General features: G+C 47.9%; 3 protein-coding genes across 4 annotated transcripts; 1 reads left to right on the forward strand and 2 right to left on the reverse strand.

The window, feature by feature from the left end:
* Position 1: 1 nt before the first annotated feature.
* On the reverse strand, positions 2-2,702 carry LOC105496570 (ribonuclease 7). The gene is made up of 3 exons (XM_011767097.2): positions 2,411-2,702; positions 1,870-2,020; positions 2-1,377 (listed from the first exon to the last, which is right to left on the reverse strand). The coding sequence occupies exons 1-3, from the start codon at positions 2,510-2,512 to the stop codon at positions 866-868; spliced, it is 765 nt and encodes a 254-aa protein (XP_011765399.2). The 5' UTR covers positions 2,513-2,702; the 3' UTR covers positions 2-865.
* A 7,343-nt stretch (positions 2,703-10,045) lies between these two features.
* On the forward strand, positions 10,046-11,954 carry LOC105496569 (ribonuclease A family member 13 (inactive)). Its single transcript, XM_024797537.2, has one exon. The coding sequence runs from the start codon at positions 10,055-10,057 to the stop codon at positions 10,523-10,525; it is 471 nt and encodes a 156-aa protein (XP_024653305.2). The 5' UTR covers positions 10,046-10,054; the 3' UTR covers positions 10,526-11,954.
* Positions 11,955-12,180: 226 nt separating this feature from the next.
* On the reverse strand, positions 12,181-14,171 carry LOC105496568 (tubulin polymerization promoting protein family member 2). Of its 2 annotated transcripts, none has more exons than XM_011767092.2 (4): positions 14,064-14,171; positions 13,604-13,845; positions 13,197-13,350; positions 12,181-12,457 (listed from the first exon to the last, which is right to left on the reverse strand). In XM_011767092.2, exons 2-4 carry the CDS (start codon positions 13,774-13,776, stop codon positions 12,272-12,274), a joined length of 513 nt encoding a protein of 170 aa, XP_011765394.1. In that variant the 5' UTR covers positions 13,777-13,845; positions 14,064-14,171; the 3' UTR covers positions 12,181-12,271. The 2 variants fall into 2 exon arrangements, with proteins under 2 accessions (XP_011765394.1, XP_011765395.1); XM_011767093.2 differs by having other exon boundaries at positions 14,054-14,169.
* Positions 14,172-14,199: the final 28 nt, after the last annotated feature.

A 14,199-nucleotide genomic window follows, 5' to 3' on the forward strand; every position in this document is an offset into this window, starting at 1 on the left:
AAGAGCAGTGGTCTAGAGAAGTGGGAGGGGCAGTTAGAGAGGAAGAGAGAGAAGGAATAAGATGCCAGAGCACCTTATAAACAATCTCTTGGCTAGAGAGGTAATGATCTTTATTGCAGCCAACACAGGGTAACTGGCTCTTCAGAGCACTCATTTCTTCATGGGTGAACTCTTACCTAGTTCTCTTGCCCCTGTAATGGTGTCTTCTTTGTTGTCCAACTGGTAGAGTAGAAAGTACACTATATTTAGAGTAATGAGACCTAGGTTCAAGTCCAGGTTCTGCTACTAACTAATTAGACAAGCTCTTTAATTAATTAAGCTTTCTAAAATCTCCATTTCCTCATCCATAAAGAAGGCATACAATCCCTGTCAAGTCTATGTCACAGGGGATTAGAGGATTCACGTGGAGGCTCTACACAAATATGAAGTGGTATTTATTTATATTTTTCTTTGCTTCAGGTCACCTCACTGCCACGTCAGAGCTGGGGAAGACTTCTAGTTCAGGAACAGAAACAGCTGTGTCCACAAATCCCATATGCCCCTTTTCCATTTATTTCCTCCCCTTGTCATGCTGCCATAATGCCAGGGGGCAGGGAAGACATGTGCAAAGGCATAGACCAGGGAACCCACAGCCCTGAGCTTGCTTAGCCCCTTTCTTGGGGATAGGCATCTGGGGAAACAGCAACAAAAAGATGAAAGGCCATCCCTCTAGAACTCGGCTCACCAGAGTGTCAGCTTCAGCCTCCCAGCAGAGGCTGAACCAGGAAGAGCCCCAAGAGATGAGGGGAAGAGAATGCTCTGGGTGTAGGGGAGTGGTGCAGAGGCCTGGAGAGGGAATTGAGGCTCAGCAAGGCAGTCTGGAAACCTAAAGGACTCTGTCCAAGTGCACAGGAACCAGGTGGAATTGCTGAGAGTCTTCTTTCTGGGGAGGCTTACAGGCCACTATGTAAGACTTGTTCTGGCGCTTCTCTTTGTACCTGCAGTTCGGGTACTTCCCTGAGGTGAGCTGACACATGGTCAGGGACACGGGTCCATGGCTCTGGTGGCAGTTTTTATCGCCATTCTTGCAGGCTTTGTTGGAGGTCTGGCAGGTGGTGGCCACACGGGAGAAAGGCTCGTGTAGGAAGGTGTTGAGGTCTTTGCACCGTTTTGTGTGCTTGTTGATGTTTTTCATGGCTGAGTTGCATGCTTGAGGGCTGGGCTGCACGTGCTGAATTTGAAACCACTGAGATGGGGTCATGCCCTTGGGTTTGGCACTGACTGGGATCTCTGCCACCCACAGCCCGAGCAGCAGAAGCAGCAGAAGGGGGCAGAATCCTGCTCTGGCCGGTGCCATCTCTCCAAGGGGGGAGCAGTCAGAATGGAGGGCAGGGGTCGCTGGGACACAGGTGTTCAGTCGAGAAATTAGTCCTCCTATACTTGCTCATATGAGCTAATCACCCATCTCCCTACTCGGTTGTCTCCTTTCCTCACTGTCTCATCTCTGCCTCTTCTTCTGTGTGTCCACATCCGCTGCAGTCCCAACACCAACCCTGTGGCCCCATCTCTCATCTTGTATTTCTGCTCCCTTCATTCTGTCCCTGTTGCCTGTCACTCTTTGTCCTCTCCCCTTTCCCTCAAATCTCATCTCTTTTGTGTCTCCATGTTCCTGTGTCCCCATTCCCATCTCATCTGTGTTCCCATTCTTTTTCATTTTTTTTGCCTCCATCCCCAACATCACTCTCCCCTTTCCCCAATGCGTGTCCCCATCTCCCCTAAATCCAGTCCCTCCTTTAACCATTTTATCACTCACTCGAGTGTACTGTCAGGATCGGAGCCCATCCCTCCTTCTCTGTCCTCACTCCTCCCCAGAACCTACTGCAGCCTCACCTTTGCGCTTGGTCTTCGTGCTGTGACTCCTGCTCAGCGGGCTGAGGCGGTGTCCACGCGCTGCTAGGCTGTCAGATCTCTGAGGGCCTCTTCTCACTCCTGAACTCCTTAAGAGCTGGCCTGGGCTATGCTGCGTCTGTTTGGAGGCGGGCTGGGGAGCATCACTGGATCAGGAAATGAATCAGGTTCATGCCTCTCCACTTACATGTCCCAAATACGTGGACACCTAAGGATGCCTGTACCTGCCTAAACATGTTCAGCAATGAGGAAGCTTGAATCGTCACATTCAAAGACTGTATTTGTCCCCTGGCCACATGGTTCTAATGACTCTTTAATAGAACACCTGATCCAGGTGTCAACTGAAATCAATTTCAGGAAGAGTTGTCATTTATATCCTCTCATATACACCTATGGTCCACGATCCTGGGAAGAGTCAATCACTGTGATGTTAAGGGTTGCTTCTTCTCTGACCTGAGGTACAGATCGAACAGCCTAGAAAGATGCTTTGTCTGATTCCTTGTCATCTGGAGATACTGCTTACCTTTCGGAGGAGATGGAAGAGACACGAGGGAGGTGGGTGAATCATCACTGTCATGATGCCCGGCACCATCCCCAGTAGCAAAGCCATTCCACAATGATTCATGGGCCTCTCCAGTTCCAGGTACCAACCAAGGCCATGTGGCTTTACCTGGAGAGGGCAGCCAACACCTCTCAATTTCACTTGTTCCCTCCCTTTTTTATTGAAAATTACGAAACTTTAATACTTCCCAAATGTTTTGTGTTTAAAATGCTATTGGTGTTGCTGCTCTCAACATCCTGCCTTAGTGCTTCCTTCACTTTGTATGTCCTGTTCCTTGTGGTGGTGACAGCTGTGTGTAGCGTCTGGGTCAGTGCTACTCTGGGGGCTCCTGGGAGCTTGGAATATGACACTCAGGAGAACCGAGACGCCAAGACAGAGAAGCATCACCCTCTGTGCGTGAGAAGGCCTGTGAAACTGAGATGAGTAGTATTTTTGTTTTCAGAATTTACCTGTAAGTGGTAGGTAATCTCAGAATCTTGGGCATGATTCATTCATGTAGTCAACAAATATTTATTGAGCACCTACTCAGTGTTGAGGTACTTGGGATATATCACTGAACAAAAAAGGCAAAAATGGCCAGGTACGGTGGGCCACACCTGTAATCCTAGTACTTTGGGAGGCCACGGCAGGATTGCCTAAGGCCACGAGTTCAAGACCAGCCTGGGCAATGTGACGAAACTCTGTCTTTACGAAAAATTTGAAAAATTAGCCAGGCATGGTGGTGCGTGCCTGTGGTCCCAGCCGCTCCAGAGGCTGAGGTGGGAGGACTGCTTGAGCTTTGGAGATAAAATCTGTGTTGAAAAATCATGATTGCACCACTGCACTCCAGCCTGGGTGACAGAGTGAGACCCTGTCTCAAAAAACAAACACACAAACAACAAAAACAAACAAAGACAAAAGTCCCTGCCTTTGTGGAGCTTACATTCCATTGGAGAAAGACAGTAAAAACAAAATGTATACTTTGCTCAAAGTGATAATTGCTGGGGAAAAAAGTAGAACAGTATAGGGGTTGGCGGTCAGTAATTTTATATAAGATGGTTGAAATCGCTGACTCTGGGGCAGAGACTTGAAGATAAGAGTGAACTTGTGATTATCAGGGAGGAAGAATGTTTCAAGTGAAGAGACTAGCACTGCAAAAGCCCCAGAGCAGACAGATGCCTAAGGTGTTGGAGGAACAGCAGTGTGTCCAGTGTGGCTGGAGCAGGTGACTGAGAGTTCAGAGAGGAACCAGAGACAAGGTCATTGGGAAGACTTACAGACCATTTGAAGGCCTGTGACTTTTACTCCGAGCACAATAGGCAACCCTAGGAGGGTTCTAAGTAATGAACAAAGAACTTGTCTGCTTAAAGGATTACCTGGCTGTTGTGTGGATTATAACTGTGGAGAAGTCGCACAACCCATCCTGATCATAAGGTTTGTGTTCTGGTCCAGCATTTATGATTCTGAGTCAGGAGGATGGGGAGTTTGTTTTGAGTCCAGGAGGACATTATTTTAGTAGATGGACAGCACAGCTGTGGGTTGGGGGTCAGGATGAAGGATCTTTAGAAGAAAAAGTGGTGTTGGAGATGAGAAATGCCACTAGATGGCAAAAGAGAATCAAGAACAAATTCACACAGGCCTTTGGCTCTTCTGGTTTGTCCTCAGCGAGGCCTTGGCTAGGGGAACAGCTGTTCACTTCTTTGTTAAGGTGTCCCAAGCTTTGCAGGCTGAACTTCTGGATAGAAGTTCTGGATAGAGAATTATGCCCCTGCTGCTGTAGAAACATGAATGTTAGGAGATAAAACCCACGGTTTAAACCAGGCTGTGTATCAAATGTGTATCAGCAGAGGCCAGTCTAGCCTTTGGAATGGAGGCTGGGCGGAAGGCTGCAAGCTCATTTGAATGCCTAGTTTGGTCTCCTTTCTACTTCTCATTATTCTAGAGTGAGATGTTTTCCAGCCATGATTTAAACTTCCCTCTGCACTTGTGTTTTCCTGACATTGTAATTATCCTAGTTTGTTCTTCAACTCGAGTATGCTGGGCTGTGTAGAAGGCTGCCTTAGGACTGTGTGAAAGTGAAATAAACATGGCCCTACTGCCTCAGTCCAAAGGGAAAAGAGAGTAAAGGTTTAAGTTTGCACATGAAAATTGAAATAGAGTTGAACCTACCATATGTGCAATTCAACTGAAACCTTTGTTTTGCCTCAATTATTTGGATAAGGGAGGTGATTCTGTTTGTGTGCTCAAATTATCCAGCTTCCAAGATCTGCTTCACCTTGTACTTGGTAGGCTAATTTTGCTATTTTGCCTTCACTGCATTCATGGGGCAACAGAAAAAGATGGAGGAAGGGGGACAAGGTTAGGAAGAAGAAAAAGATTCAGGCATCAGGCCAGGGACTGGTTCAGGAGTTTCACAGGAGGGAGAAGAAAGACTTAGAGAGAGCAAGAGCAGAAGACAAAATTGTGGGAGAGAAGACAGAAGGGAAGAAAAAGTCCCTTACACCAGCAGTCTTTACCCCTGCTTCCTTCTCATTCTATCGTCAAAGTTACTGCTGTTGGCCGAGCTTCTCCTTAGGCTGCTGTTGTGTGTGTGTGTTTAAGTTGGGGCGGGTGTTGTGAAAATCCCAACAGTGCCAGGTGGACCTCTGCCTGTCTTCCCCACAGGACAACAGCTGCTGCTTCCTCTCGCCTGTGCTGGGAGGGAGTGAAGGGGGAAGGGAGAGAGGAGGGCTGGGCCTGGATTGGTGCCTACCCTTCAGAGCCAAGCCTCTCTGCCTTCCGGAGTTCCACACAGCCTCTGGATACCAATGGAAAGCCCATGAGAGTTTCCTTCCAAGCAAGAGCAGATCCAAGTCCTGTTATCCTAATTTTGTTGGTCCTTTGATAAATAAAGGTAACGGGCTCATTTTTGTAGACTGAGAAAGTGAAACATACATCAAGTTGAGATCAGATGTGGGACTTGCTTCAGGTCCTTGAATTCCCATGACCTTTCCTGGAACAGCTGTGGGTCAGAAGGAGGCAGCACTGACAGAAGTTTGGAATCCTTGGCTCCCAGACCAATGCCTTTAGACAAGCCAGGATGGAGGAAAGAGGAAACTGATTCGGGGGTTCACTGAAGCCTTGTCTCACAAGCCCTCCCAGCTCCCCATTTATGTACAGAGCAAAGTATCATTTCCTTAGCCTGGTAATCAGGGTCTGCCACAAATGGGCAAATCTGTCTTTCTAACTTTATCTCTGACTTTTCTCCCACTGAGTGCCTCAACCCCAGCCAGACGGGTTTCCCCCCATTTTTCAAGCATGTCTTTCATAATCTTCTTTATCTCCGCTTAACTTCTAACTTCACCACGAGATCCATTTCCAAGCCAGGGTTACCCCTGAGGAAAACTTTCTCTGACCCTCCAAATTCAGAGACATCTTTCTCACCTCTAAATTCCTACAGCATTTACTGTCTTCAGAATGTATCATTTTCTGCCTTGAATCACTGGTTATTTCTTCATATGTATGTATTATCTTTCTCATAGACTGTCAATTCCCACAACACGAGGACCACCTGTTATACTTCTTTTGCACATTTCACAGTATATAGCATAATGCCTTGCATATAAGTGACCCTAACTGATTCAACTTTTAGAAGGCATTCTGTCTGCTCCTCAATGATCCCAGTCTGAGATGGGATTGCTACCAGCCCACAGAGATGGTTAGCAGATGAGGAACTGACAATGCAGCTTCTGGACTTCAGCCCTGGGTTTGAGGTGATGCTACGAGAAGAAGGTTGAGATGGCTGAGGCAATCCTTCGGTTTCAAGGACAGCTCAGGAACTGTCCATGACACAGTATATTGTTTGAGCAACTTGAATTGGACAGGGCAAAGGGTAATGCCAATGAGATCATGGTGAGCCCACTCAAGGCAAAATTTTGGGGTTCTCCTCAGTCATAGGGAGTCACCCTTGCACCTGCCACCCTAGCCAGTTGTCCTACAAATGTTTACCATTGGGGAGGGCAGGGAGAGAATGTGTAAATGATTACATGCAGAGGGTCATCTTTACAGGAAAAACAACTTAGTTATTGTTTCAATGGTGAACTATCAATACACATTTTGCTGGTAGAATCAGCACCATTACAATCAACATTTGTTTAACAAAAATCTTTTGAAGTCACAGATGTTTATCATTTTCATTAACACATAAGATACAAGTAAGTCTGCTTTTGTTAAGAAATTTGTTTAGCTAATTATTTAGACCAGGGCTTCACAACCTCAGTGTTATTTACATCTTGGTCTGGATAATTCTTTGTTATGGGAGCTATCCTGTGAAATGTGGGATGTTCAGCAATATCCCTGGCCACAGGCCAGTAGCAAGTCCTGGTTGTGACAACCAAAAATGTCTCCGGACATTATCCAATTGTCCCTGGAACTACTGAATTAGACATATGACCTTGAGCAAGCCACTGTCCCTCTAGAACTTAGTTTTTCATCCCTAGGGTAATGCTTGAGTATGTAAAACCCAGTGTAATGGGACAACAATCCCACTAATCTCAGGCTTACAGAGCACATGACACCATGATGAGGATGTCAGAATGGATGAAGTAATCTTATTCATCAGCACCTCTAGGATAGGACTTTAGGGAACAGATCACCAGGATTGCAGTTGGGAACCCAAAGGCTCATCATCATTATATCATTTAAGTTCTGAATGCTTTCCTCTATAACGTGCTGTTCAGTTTCTGTAATTGTCTGGCAGAAGTGAGTGGTGTTGGGTGTGGGGAGTGAAGAGCAGTGATGGATGGGTGGGGAATGAAGGAAGAGGAAGACCAAAAGGTATAAAAAGTCCCTTTCTATTCTCAGGGAAGCTGCAGCCTTGAGGGACCAGGGAAGAGGTGGCATGATTCAAGGCAGGGACTACAATGTGGTTGGCTTCCTCAAAGCAAAGGCTTGAGTCAGCCAGGCTCAGGCAATACCCTGCATCGGCACCCACTCAGTGTTGTCCTGTTGAGCAGCCTGAAGAATACAGATGAGCCACCTGCCCATGTGGGCTCTCTCCTCACTCGCTTGACTGTGCCCACTTCCTTGGGGAGGCCTTACAACCAGAGGCTTTCTAAGTGGGACCTCTGGGTTGAGTCTTTCTATGAGCTAGCACCATGAGATAGATGGGGGCGAGAAGGGGTGGTGCAGCAGCAGGGTTCCAGATAGAGGAGACAGCAGGAGATAGAGCATGGAGGAGGTGAGGGACAAGGTGGGAATAAAGCAGGGATGCAGACACAGTTGCACACATGGGCAGGTGCAAGATCATGGGAAATCTTATGTCCTGTGAGATGTAGTTTGGACTATACCCTACGACAAGCTTGTCCAACCCATGGGCCATGGGCCACGTGTGGCCCAGGATGGCTTTGAATGCAGTCCAACACAAATTCGTAAACTTTCTTAAAACATTATGAATTTTTTTTGCATGTTTTAAGCTCATCAGCTGTCATTAGTGACAGTGTATTTTATGTGTGGCCCAAGACAATTCTTCTTCCAATGTGACCCAGGGAAGCCAAAAGATTGGGCACCCCTACCCTATGAGAAACAAGCTATTGCAGAGTTTTAGACGAAAGAAGGGACCACATTTTTTCTCTTGAAGTTGAATCAGATATATACTTGAGTTGAGTCTTACTGGAGTTGGAGTGTGTGTGGTGTCCAGGACAGACAAGAGCATCTGCTGAGAAAGAAATAAGAATGGAAGAGATGGGCTTGGGAAAAGTTTAAGATTGTCAGGGCTGTGTGACTGATGGACTCAGGCTCATACTGAGGACTCACCATGTGCCAGGCACTGGTCTAAAACCTCTTGATATACATCTTAATGGATCCTAATACTGCCATGAGGTAAAAAATACTATCCTCATGAACAGATGAAACAAGGAAGCTTTCAGTGATTTAGTAAACAGACAGGTGGTGTGCAGCTTATAAGCTGCAGAGGCAGGATTCAATTCCTGGTCTGTTTTACTCAAAAGCCTTATCTTCACCACCATGCAGGACTGCCTCCCCATAGCTGGGACTGGGGAGGTGGCGGGGTCTAGAATCACTTTCAGGTGTCTTGCATAGGTAACCAGGGAAACTGAGATAGACAACACAGGAAGAGAAACAAGTTGTGAGGAAGATGGATTCCATTTTGGACTGTAGTTTGTGTTGTCAGAAAGTGCCAGTTTAGGGGGTTGTACATGAGGAACACCAATCTGTCCCTCTGGGGCTTTACTCCCTCCTCCTGAGCTATATTGGGGGCCTTGGAGCACTCAGCTTTCTGTGTTCTGACTCCCCTTTTCTGCTGTCCAGCAAAGGTAAAAAGGCTGTCCTAAGAGGAGGCCCCAAATCTGGAAGACACTTTGCAGACAGACAAGGCTGAGTGATCTGTGGAAGTCAAGAGTGAGGGCTAGCAGGCTCCAGGGAGCTAGTTAGCTCTTTGATTGTGATGAAAGGGAAGATGTTGATGAAAAAGATAGGAGTGTGGCCCTTTCCCCAGCATGGCAAACCACTCAGAGACCAACCAACAGTAAGAAACAGATCACGCCAGGCTCTGGCATCCACAGCTTTTCATGTTCAGGTTATGCTTTCAAATCCAACCTGCCAAGTTTGAGGCTTCAGAGTCAGCATGCAGACATTTCCAGTAGTGCTCAGACTCTGACAAGGCCTGAGGTCACAGGTGAGCGCTGTGGGTATGACAGGAGTAAGGCTGATAGGGACTGTGGGGAGTCCACATGGAGGTCTTTGATTCTCAGCCCAGCACTTTGGTGGGAGGCCCCTGAGTACATGCCCTCCTGGGCTCCTGTGAGTGGGATGACAAAGTGGCGAACGCTTTGTTCTCGGAGGGTCAGGAATAAGAAGCACTTCGTTCCTCAGAAACACAACAGTGCTTTCCTACTCACCTTGCCATGAGAGCACAGGCTATGGAACAGAGAAAACATCAAAGAAAGCCCAGACACTTAGGAACTTTTGGCAGGGAGGTTGGAACTAAGTGTTCCAATGACACTGTAGAGGAGGAGACCAGATAGCAATGCCTCTTTCCTCCCACCCATCCAACCCCCTCAGCACAGGGGCTCATCAAACTCAGGGGACATTCCTTCCTCCCAGACTGATCTTTACTCAGAAACCTTTCTAGCCTCTCCTCATCTCCTGACTGTCTTGGCCTCGGCAAGAAGAACACCCGTCCCTACCCAGCTGTCTTCAGCTCCTGTCCTTCCTCCCAGCTGCCAGAGAATTATCAGGTCAGTCTGCTCCTTCTTTCTTCTCTGCATTTTTTACTAGCAGGAGTGCCAGGGGCCCAAGGATAATTGGGAAGAGTCTCTCACCCAAGGCCAGTTAGAGCTCGTATTCTGCAAGTGTTGCAGTTCACAAACTTTGCAGAGGCTGAGATTTCTGTGGTGGACCAAGGGAGCAGGGGTGGCTGAAGGTGGGGTGGCTTCACCTTCAGCTGGGTGGTTGGCTGGGTGGCCTTGGGCAAGCATCTCCTCTTTCTGGGTCATGAGAACTCGGTTATGGGTGAGATGATCTCTAAAGTACTGTTGGGTTGGGAATGTTGGAGGCTCTGGGATGTGGCAGACAGTCATTCCAGGCCCACTGCTGCCCCCAACCACCTTAACTCTACCAGCAGGAGGAATGGCACCAGCTGTGACCCGGCTCCTTTTCCTTCAGCTTGTTCTAGGGCCAACTCTGGTCATGGACATCAAGACACAGATTGGCAAAAAGAAATTCTATGCTTTAAACGTTGACTATCCCAGGGTTATCTTCCCAAAGAGTTTCCAGGGCTATTGTAATGGTCTGATGTCCTATATGCGGGGCAAGGTGCAAAATTCGGATTGCCCAAAGATCCATTATGTGATACATGCCCCTTGGAAGGTCATCAAGAGGTTCTGCAAGTATAGTGACAACTTCTGTGATAATTACAATGAATACTGCACGCTCACCGAGGATTCCTTCCCCATCACGGTCTGCTCCCTGAACTACCAACAGCCACCCACCAGTTGCTACTACGATAGCACCCTGACCAACCAGAAGCTCTACCTACTCTGCTCCCGCAAGTATGAAGCTGATCCAATAGGTATCATCGGTCTCTATTCGGGAGTTTAATTCCTGAGTCATTCCCCAACCTCTACCACCACAGACCAGCCTGTCTCCATTTCCAACACTCTGATTCCTGTAACAAGACTTCCTTCCTGACTTCTGAGGCAGGCAGAGTCCCCTCCCAAGAGACCAGGTGGGTGGGAAAATGTCCAGGGCTTTGATCACCATGCGAAGTGGTGCTATCTTCTAGGTTCTTTCCAGCTTGTTTACCCCCTCTTCACCCCTACCTCCTCATCATCCTCCCTCTCCCAGAGACAGTAAAACCCACCCAAGAAGTTGACTGTGTCCAGTTGGCAGTGACTGTCCACCCACTGGGCCAGATCCTAAGTCCTGGATGGAGGCCCAGGGCCTCAGCTCACACCATGGCAACAGGCACCAGCTCCGAGTCTCACCTCCCCATTCCCACCACCCTTCTCGTCTCAGCCTCCCCTAGTTCCCTTATAATTCCCTCCACTCACCCACCTACTCAGGGGATATGGCTAGCTATAGGAACCTCCCTGAGGCCTTCAGACTCATGTTAGCCTCACTTCCCCACAACCCCCAGTTTCCAGCCTGTTTCTCTCTGTGAAATCATTGTTTCTCCCTTCATATAACTTTCCTCTCCTCTTTCCTCTTACTATGGAGCCTAAGACTGTCTCTCCCCCCAACTCCCCACCACCTTAGTCACCCTGCCTTCCTTTTTCCAACCTCTTTTTCTTCCAGTCTTCTTACCTTGGCTCACTGGCATTTCAAGGTATCTTCTCTCATCCATTCCACAGAGGTTCCTGCTTCCCTTCTCTTCCAGAAGCTCCTCCCAAATCCCCCAGACTCCAGAGTCTGCCCCTGACCAGGCAGGGAATGAGGCAGGCCCAGCTCTAATCAAACATAAATTTCTAAAACCACATCTGAGTACGTAAGATGTAACCATTGGAGGAAACTGGGTGAAGGGCACAAGAGACCCCTCTGTACTATTTTTTTTTGTAACTTTCTGTGAATCCATAATCATTTCAAAATAAAAAGTTAAGAACATACACCTGACTCCTTTGTGATTTAATTGCTTTTTCTTCAGTGCCCCAGAACTCCTGCTCTTGGAATCCTGGCAGCCTCCCCCATCTGGCCATCTTCCTGAGCTACCCTTAGCAGTCTGTAAGCTCTTCTGTCCCATGTGCACCATGATGGAGGTGATGTGGGGTAAAACTTAGTGCTGGGCTGGGTGTTGAAAATAGACTCTCCCATTACCCTAGCTCTGGAACAAATTTGTAATAGAAGTCAGGCCACCTTAGCTGGCTTCTACTTCTCCACCCAAAAAACCTGAACTGTAACAGATGAGGAAGGTGGAGGGACAGGGAAGGATCTAATACATGATACAGTCATAGTCCATCACATCAGGAACTGCTACACCCTTTTAGGGGGTGGGGGTGGAGAGGTGAATATCAGTAATATGTGAACACAAGTAGCAAATACTTTTACCTCCACATCTGGTTCATCTCTTAACTTCAAATATATTCTTCCATCCTGTTCTTGGAAGCAACTGTTGAGGAGGAATGCTAACTGATGGCTGGTAGGCATAAGGCTAAGCAGAGTGAAGGGTTTGTTGTTGAGAACCCACACTCCTGTGCTGCCTCTTCTCCCTCTCTCTACACTAGTAGGCCCATCTGTCCCTCATAGACAGAGATTTTAGCTGATGCACACACAGATGTTTATTATTTTCCAAGTTCCCTGGTGTTAAACATGCAGGGTCAGGGGACTAGTGAGCTAAGATGAAGCTCCTCCTTACTTGGTCTTCTTATCATAGGTGCCAGCACCCTTGTAACCACTCACATAGCCTGTGTTGTCATTCATCACTTCCCGTCCGGCAATGCCCTTGCCCTTGCCACTCTCATCAAAGCGCTCCTTGTGGGTGCCGGTGTACTTGCTGGTGTCTGTCAAACGGTCCACTGCACCCACTGTTGTTGCTTTCTGCAAGCCAGAGGATGGATTTGAACCCTCTTCCTTTCCTTACCCTGTCATATCCCTTCCCCAAAGATGGCCAGAGATACTTAGAACAAGTGCTTGGAGCTCTTGCTCTGCCACTGGCATGGGGTGCTGCTTTCTTAGGGCCCAGATGCAGCTGTGGGCAGGAACTCCGGTAAGAGCCATTCACTCGTTGGGGAGGAGGAGTGTGGTGTGGGAATGAGTGTGGTGTGTGCAGGGGGAGGGTGGTTTTTTTTTTTTCTTTCCAGAGGAAACAAAAAGTATTCTGACTAGGTTGCTGCCAGAGGACTTCACTCCCACTCCCCAACCCAATATCCATTGTAGAAAGAGCTTTTAGTTCAGACAGGACAATTAAAAAAGGGAGTAGGTGAGAGGCAGGAGGCCTGAGATCAAACCCTAAATAAGAACTGAAAGAGGAGTGGGCATCAGGTACCAAATCCTCTACACTAATGTCCTCCAAAGGCCACCAAGCCCTACCTGCCTGGCTCAGACACTGGACACTTGGAAGTTAGTCTAAATCCACTATTAAAATAGCCATGGACCTTGAGCAAGTCGCTTCCCTTCTCTGGGCCACATTTTCCTGACTTCTGGAATATCTAGATGATCTCTAAAGTCTGTTTCTTCCCTGTCTCTACAGTCACACAGTTGGCAGGGTTAGGGAGGGTAGACTGGAACAATGGGGATTTAGGGAAGTAGGGTCAAGGGGATGAAGACTGTCACTCACAGTTGCGCCAGTGGTGGCTGGGTCCTTGCCCTCCATGAGTCCATAAATGCTCTCCAGGACTTCGTCTGGACTCTTCCCTTTGAAGCGCTTCTGGCCCAGTTCCTTCACTGCCTCTTTGAACTGTTGAAACGTGATGGTTCGGGCGTTCTTGGCCCTGGTCAGTTAGACAGAAATCCAGAAACTTTGGAGCACAAATGCATTACCTTTCAAGGTCCAACTCTTACCTCACTCAGATTTGTCCTCTTTTGTCCTATCAGTAAGTGTCTCAATGACAAAGAATAGCACAGTGCCAGGTACCCTGTGGTGCTTGGTAGGCCCACTGCAAATGTTCCGCCACATGAACCCTTCCTTGGCCAACTACCTCGCACTTTCTTCTCACCCCCACCCCCACATCTTTGGCTCCTCACTTGACTTTGCTGAACACGATGTCCACATCTGTGGAGGTGACCGTCTTGCCATCCATGATGCCACAGTCTTTGCATAGCTTGGAGAAGTTCTTGTTGTTCATTTCAGTGCCACTGCTTGATGATTCTCCAAAGGCAGCAAACCGATTGAATGTTTTCTCTGCCTCTGATGCCATGATCAGCTAGAGGTTGGGGAGGGCAGTCGTGGGAGAGACTTGGGGGTGAAGGAGGAGGGGGAGGGAGGACTGTGGAGTAAAGACGATGAGTGTTAAGGTAAAATCAGTCAGCAACAGGAACAGCTCCCCTCTTCCCTGTTGGTGTCTCCTCTCTCCCTCCCAGCTCCCACTGCACCTACACAACTACAGCATGAGTCTCCCCTTCCCAGCACTGGAGATACCAATATGGATCCTACCTACTGAATGATTCTCTCTTTCCCCCACCTCTTTTATGTACCTAAGATTACCTGGACGGTGATCTGACCCTTCCCGGCCTTTGTATTTAAGTGTGTGCAGATATGTGGTAGCCAGTTGGCTGTTGCAAATGAGGAGACAGAGGGAGGAGAGGGAAATTTCTATGACCTCAGCAGTGCTTATGTGACA

The sequence above is a fragment of the Macaca nemestrina genome, chromosome 7 (assembly GCF_043159975.1).
Source record: "Macaca nemestrina isolate mMacNem1 chromosome 7, mMacNem.hap1, whole genome shotgun sequence".
In the NCBI taxonomy this organism is placed as follows: Eukaryota; Metazoa; Chordata; class Mammalia; order Primates; family Cercopithecidae; genus Macaca; species Macaca nemestrina.

Coding starts and splice junctions, on each gene's coding strand:
- LOC105496569 (XM_024797537.2), top strand. CDS start 10,055: ATGGCACCAGCTGTGACCCGGCTCCTTTTCCTTCAGCTTGTTCTAGGG.
- LOC105496570 (XM_011767097.2), bottom strand. CDS start 2,512: ATGAATCATTGTGGAATGGCTTTGCTACTGGGGATGGTGCCGGGCATC. Junction 2,021..2,410: donor TCTTCCATCTCCTCCGAAAG/GTAAGCAGTATC, acceptor GATGCTCCCCAG/CCCGCCTCCAAACAGACGCA. Junction 1,378..1,869: donor CACGAAGACCAAGCGCAAAG/GTGAGGCTGCAG, acceptor CCTGTGTCCCAG/CGACCCCTGCCCTCCATTCT.
- LOC105496568 (XM_011767092.2), bottom strand. CDS start 13,776: ATGGCATCAGAGGCAGAGAAAACATTCAATCGGTTTGCTGCCTTTGGA. Junction 13,351..13,603: donor ATCGTGTTCAGCAAAGTCAA/GTGAGGAGCCAA, acceptor CTAACTGACCAG/GGCCAAGAACGCCCGAACCA. Junction 12,458..13,196: donor CAGCCACCACTGGCGCAACT/GTGAGTGACAGT, acceptor TCTGGCTTGCAG/AAAGCAACAACAGTGGGTGC.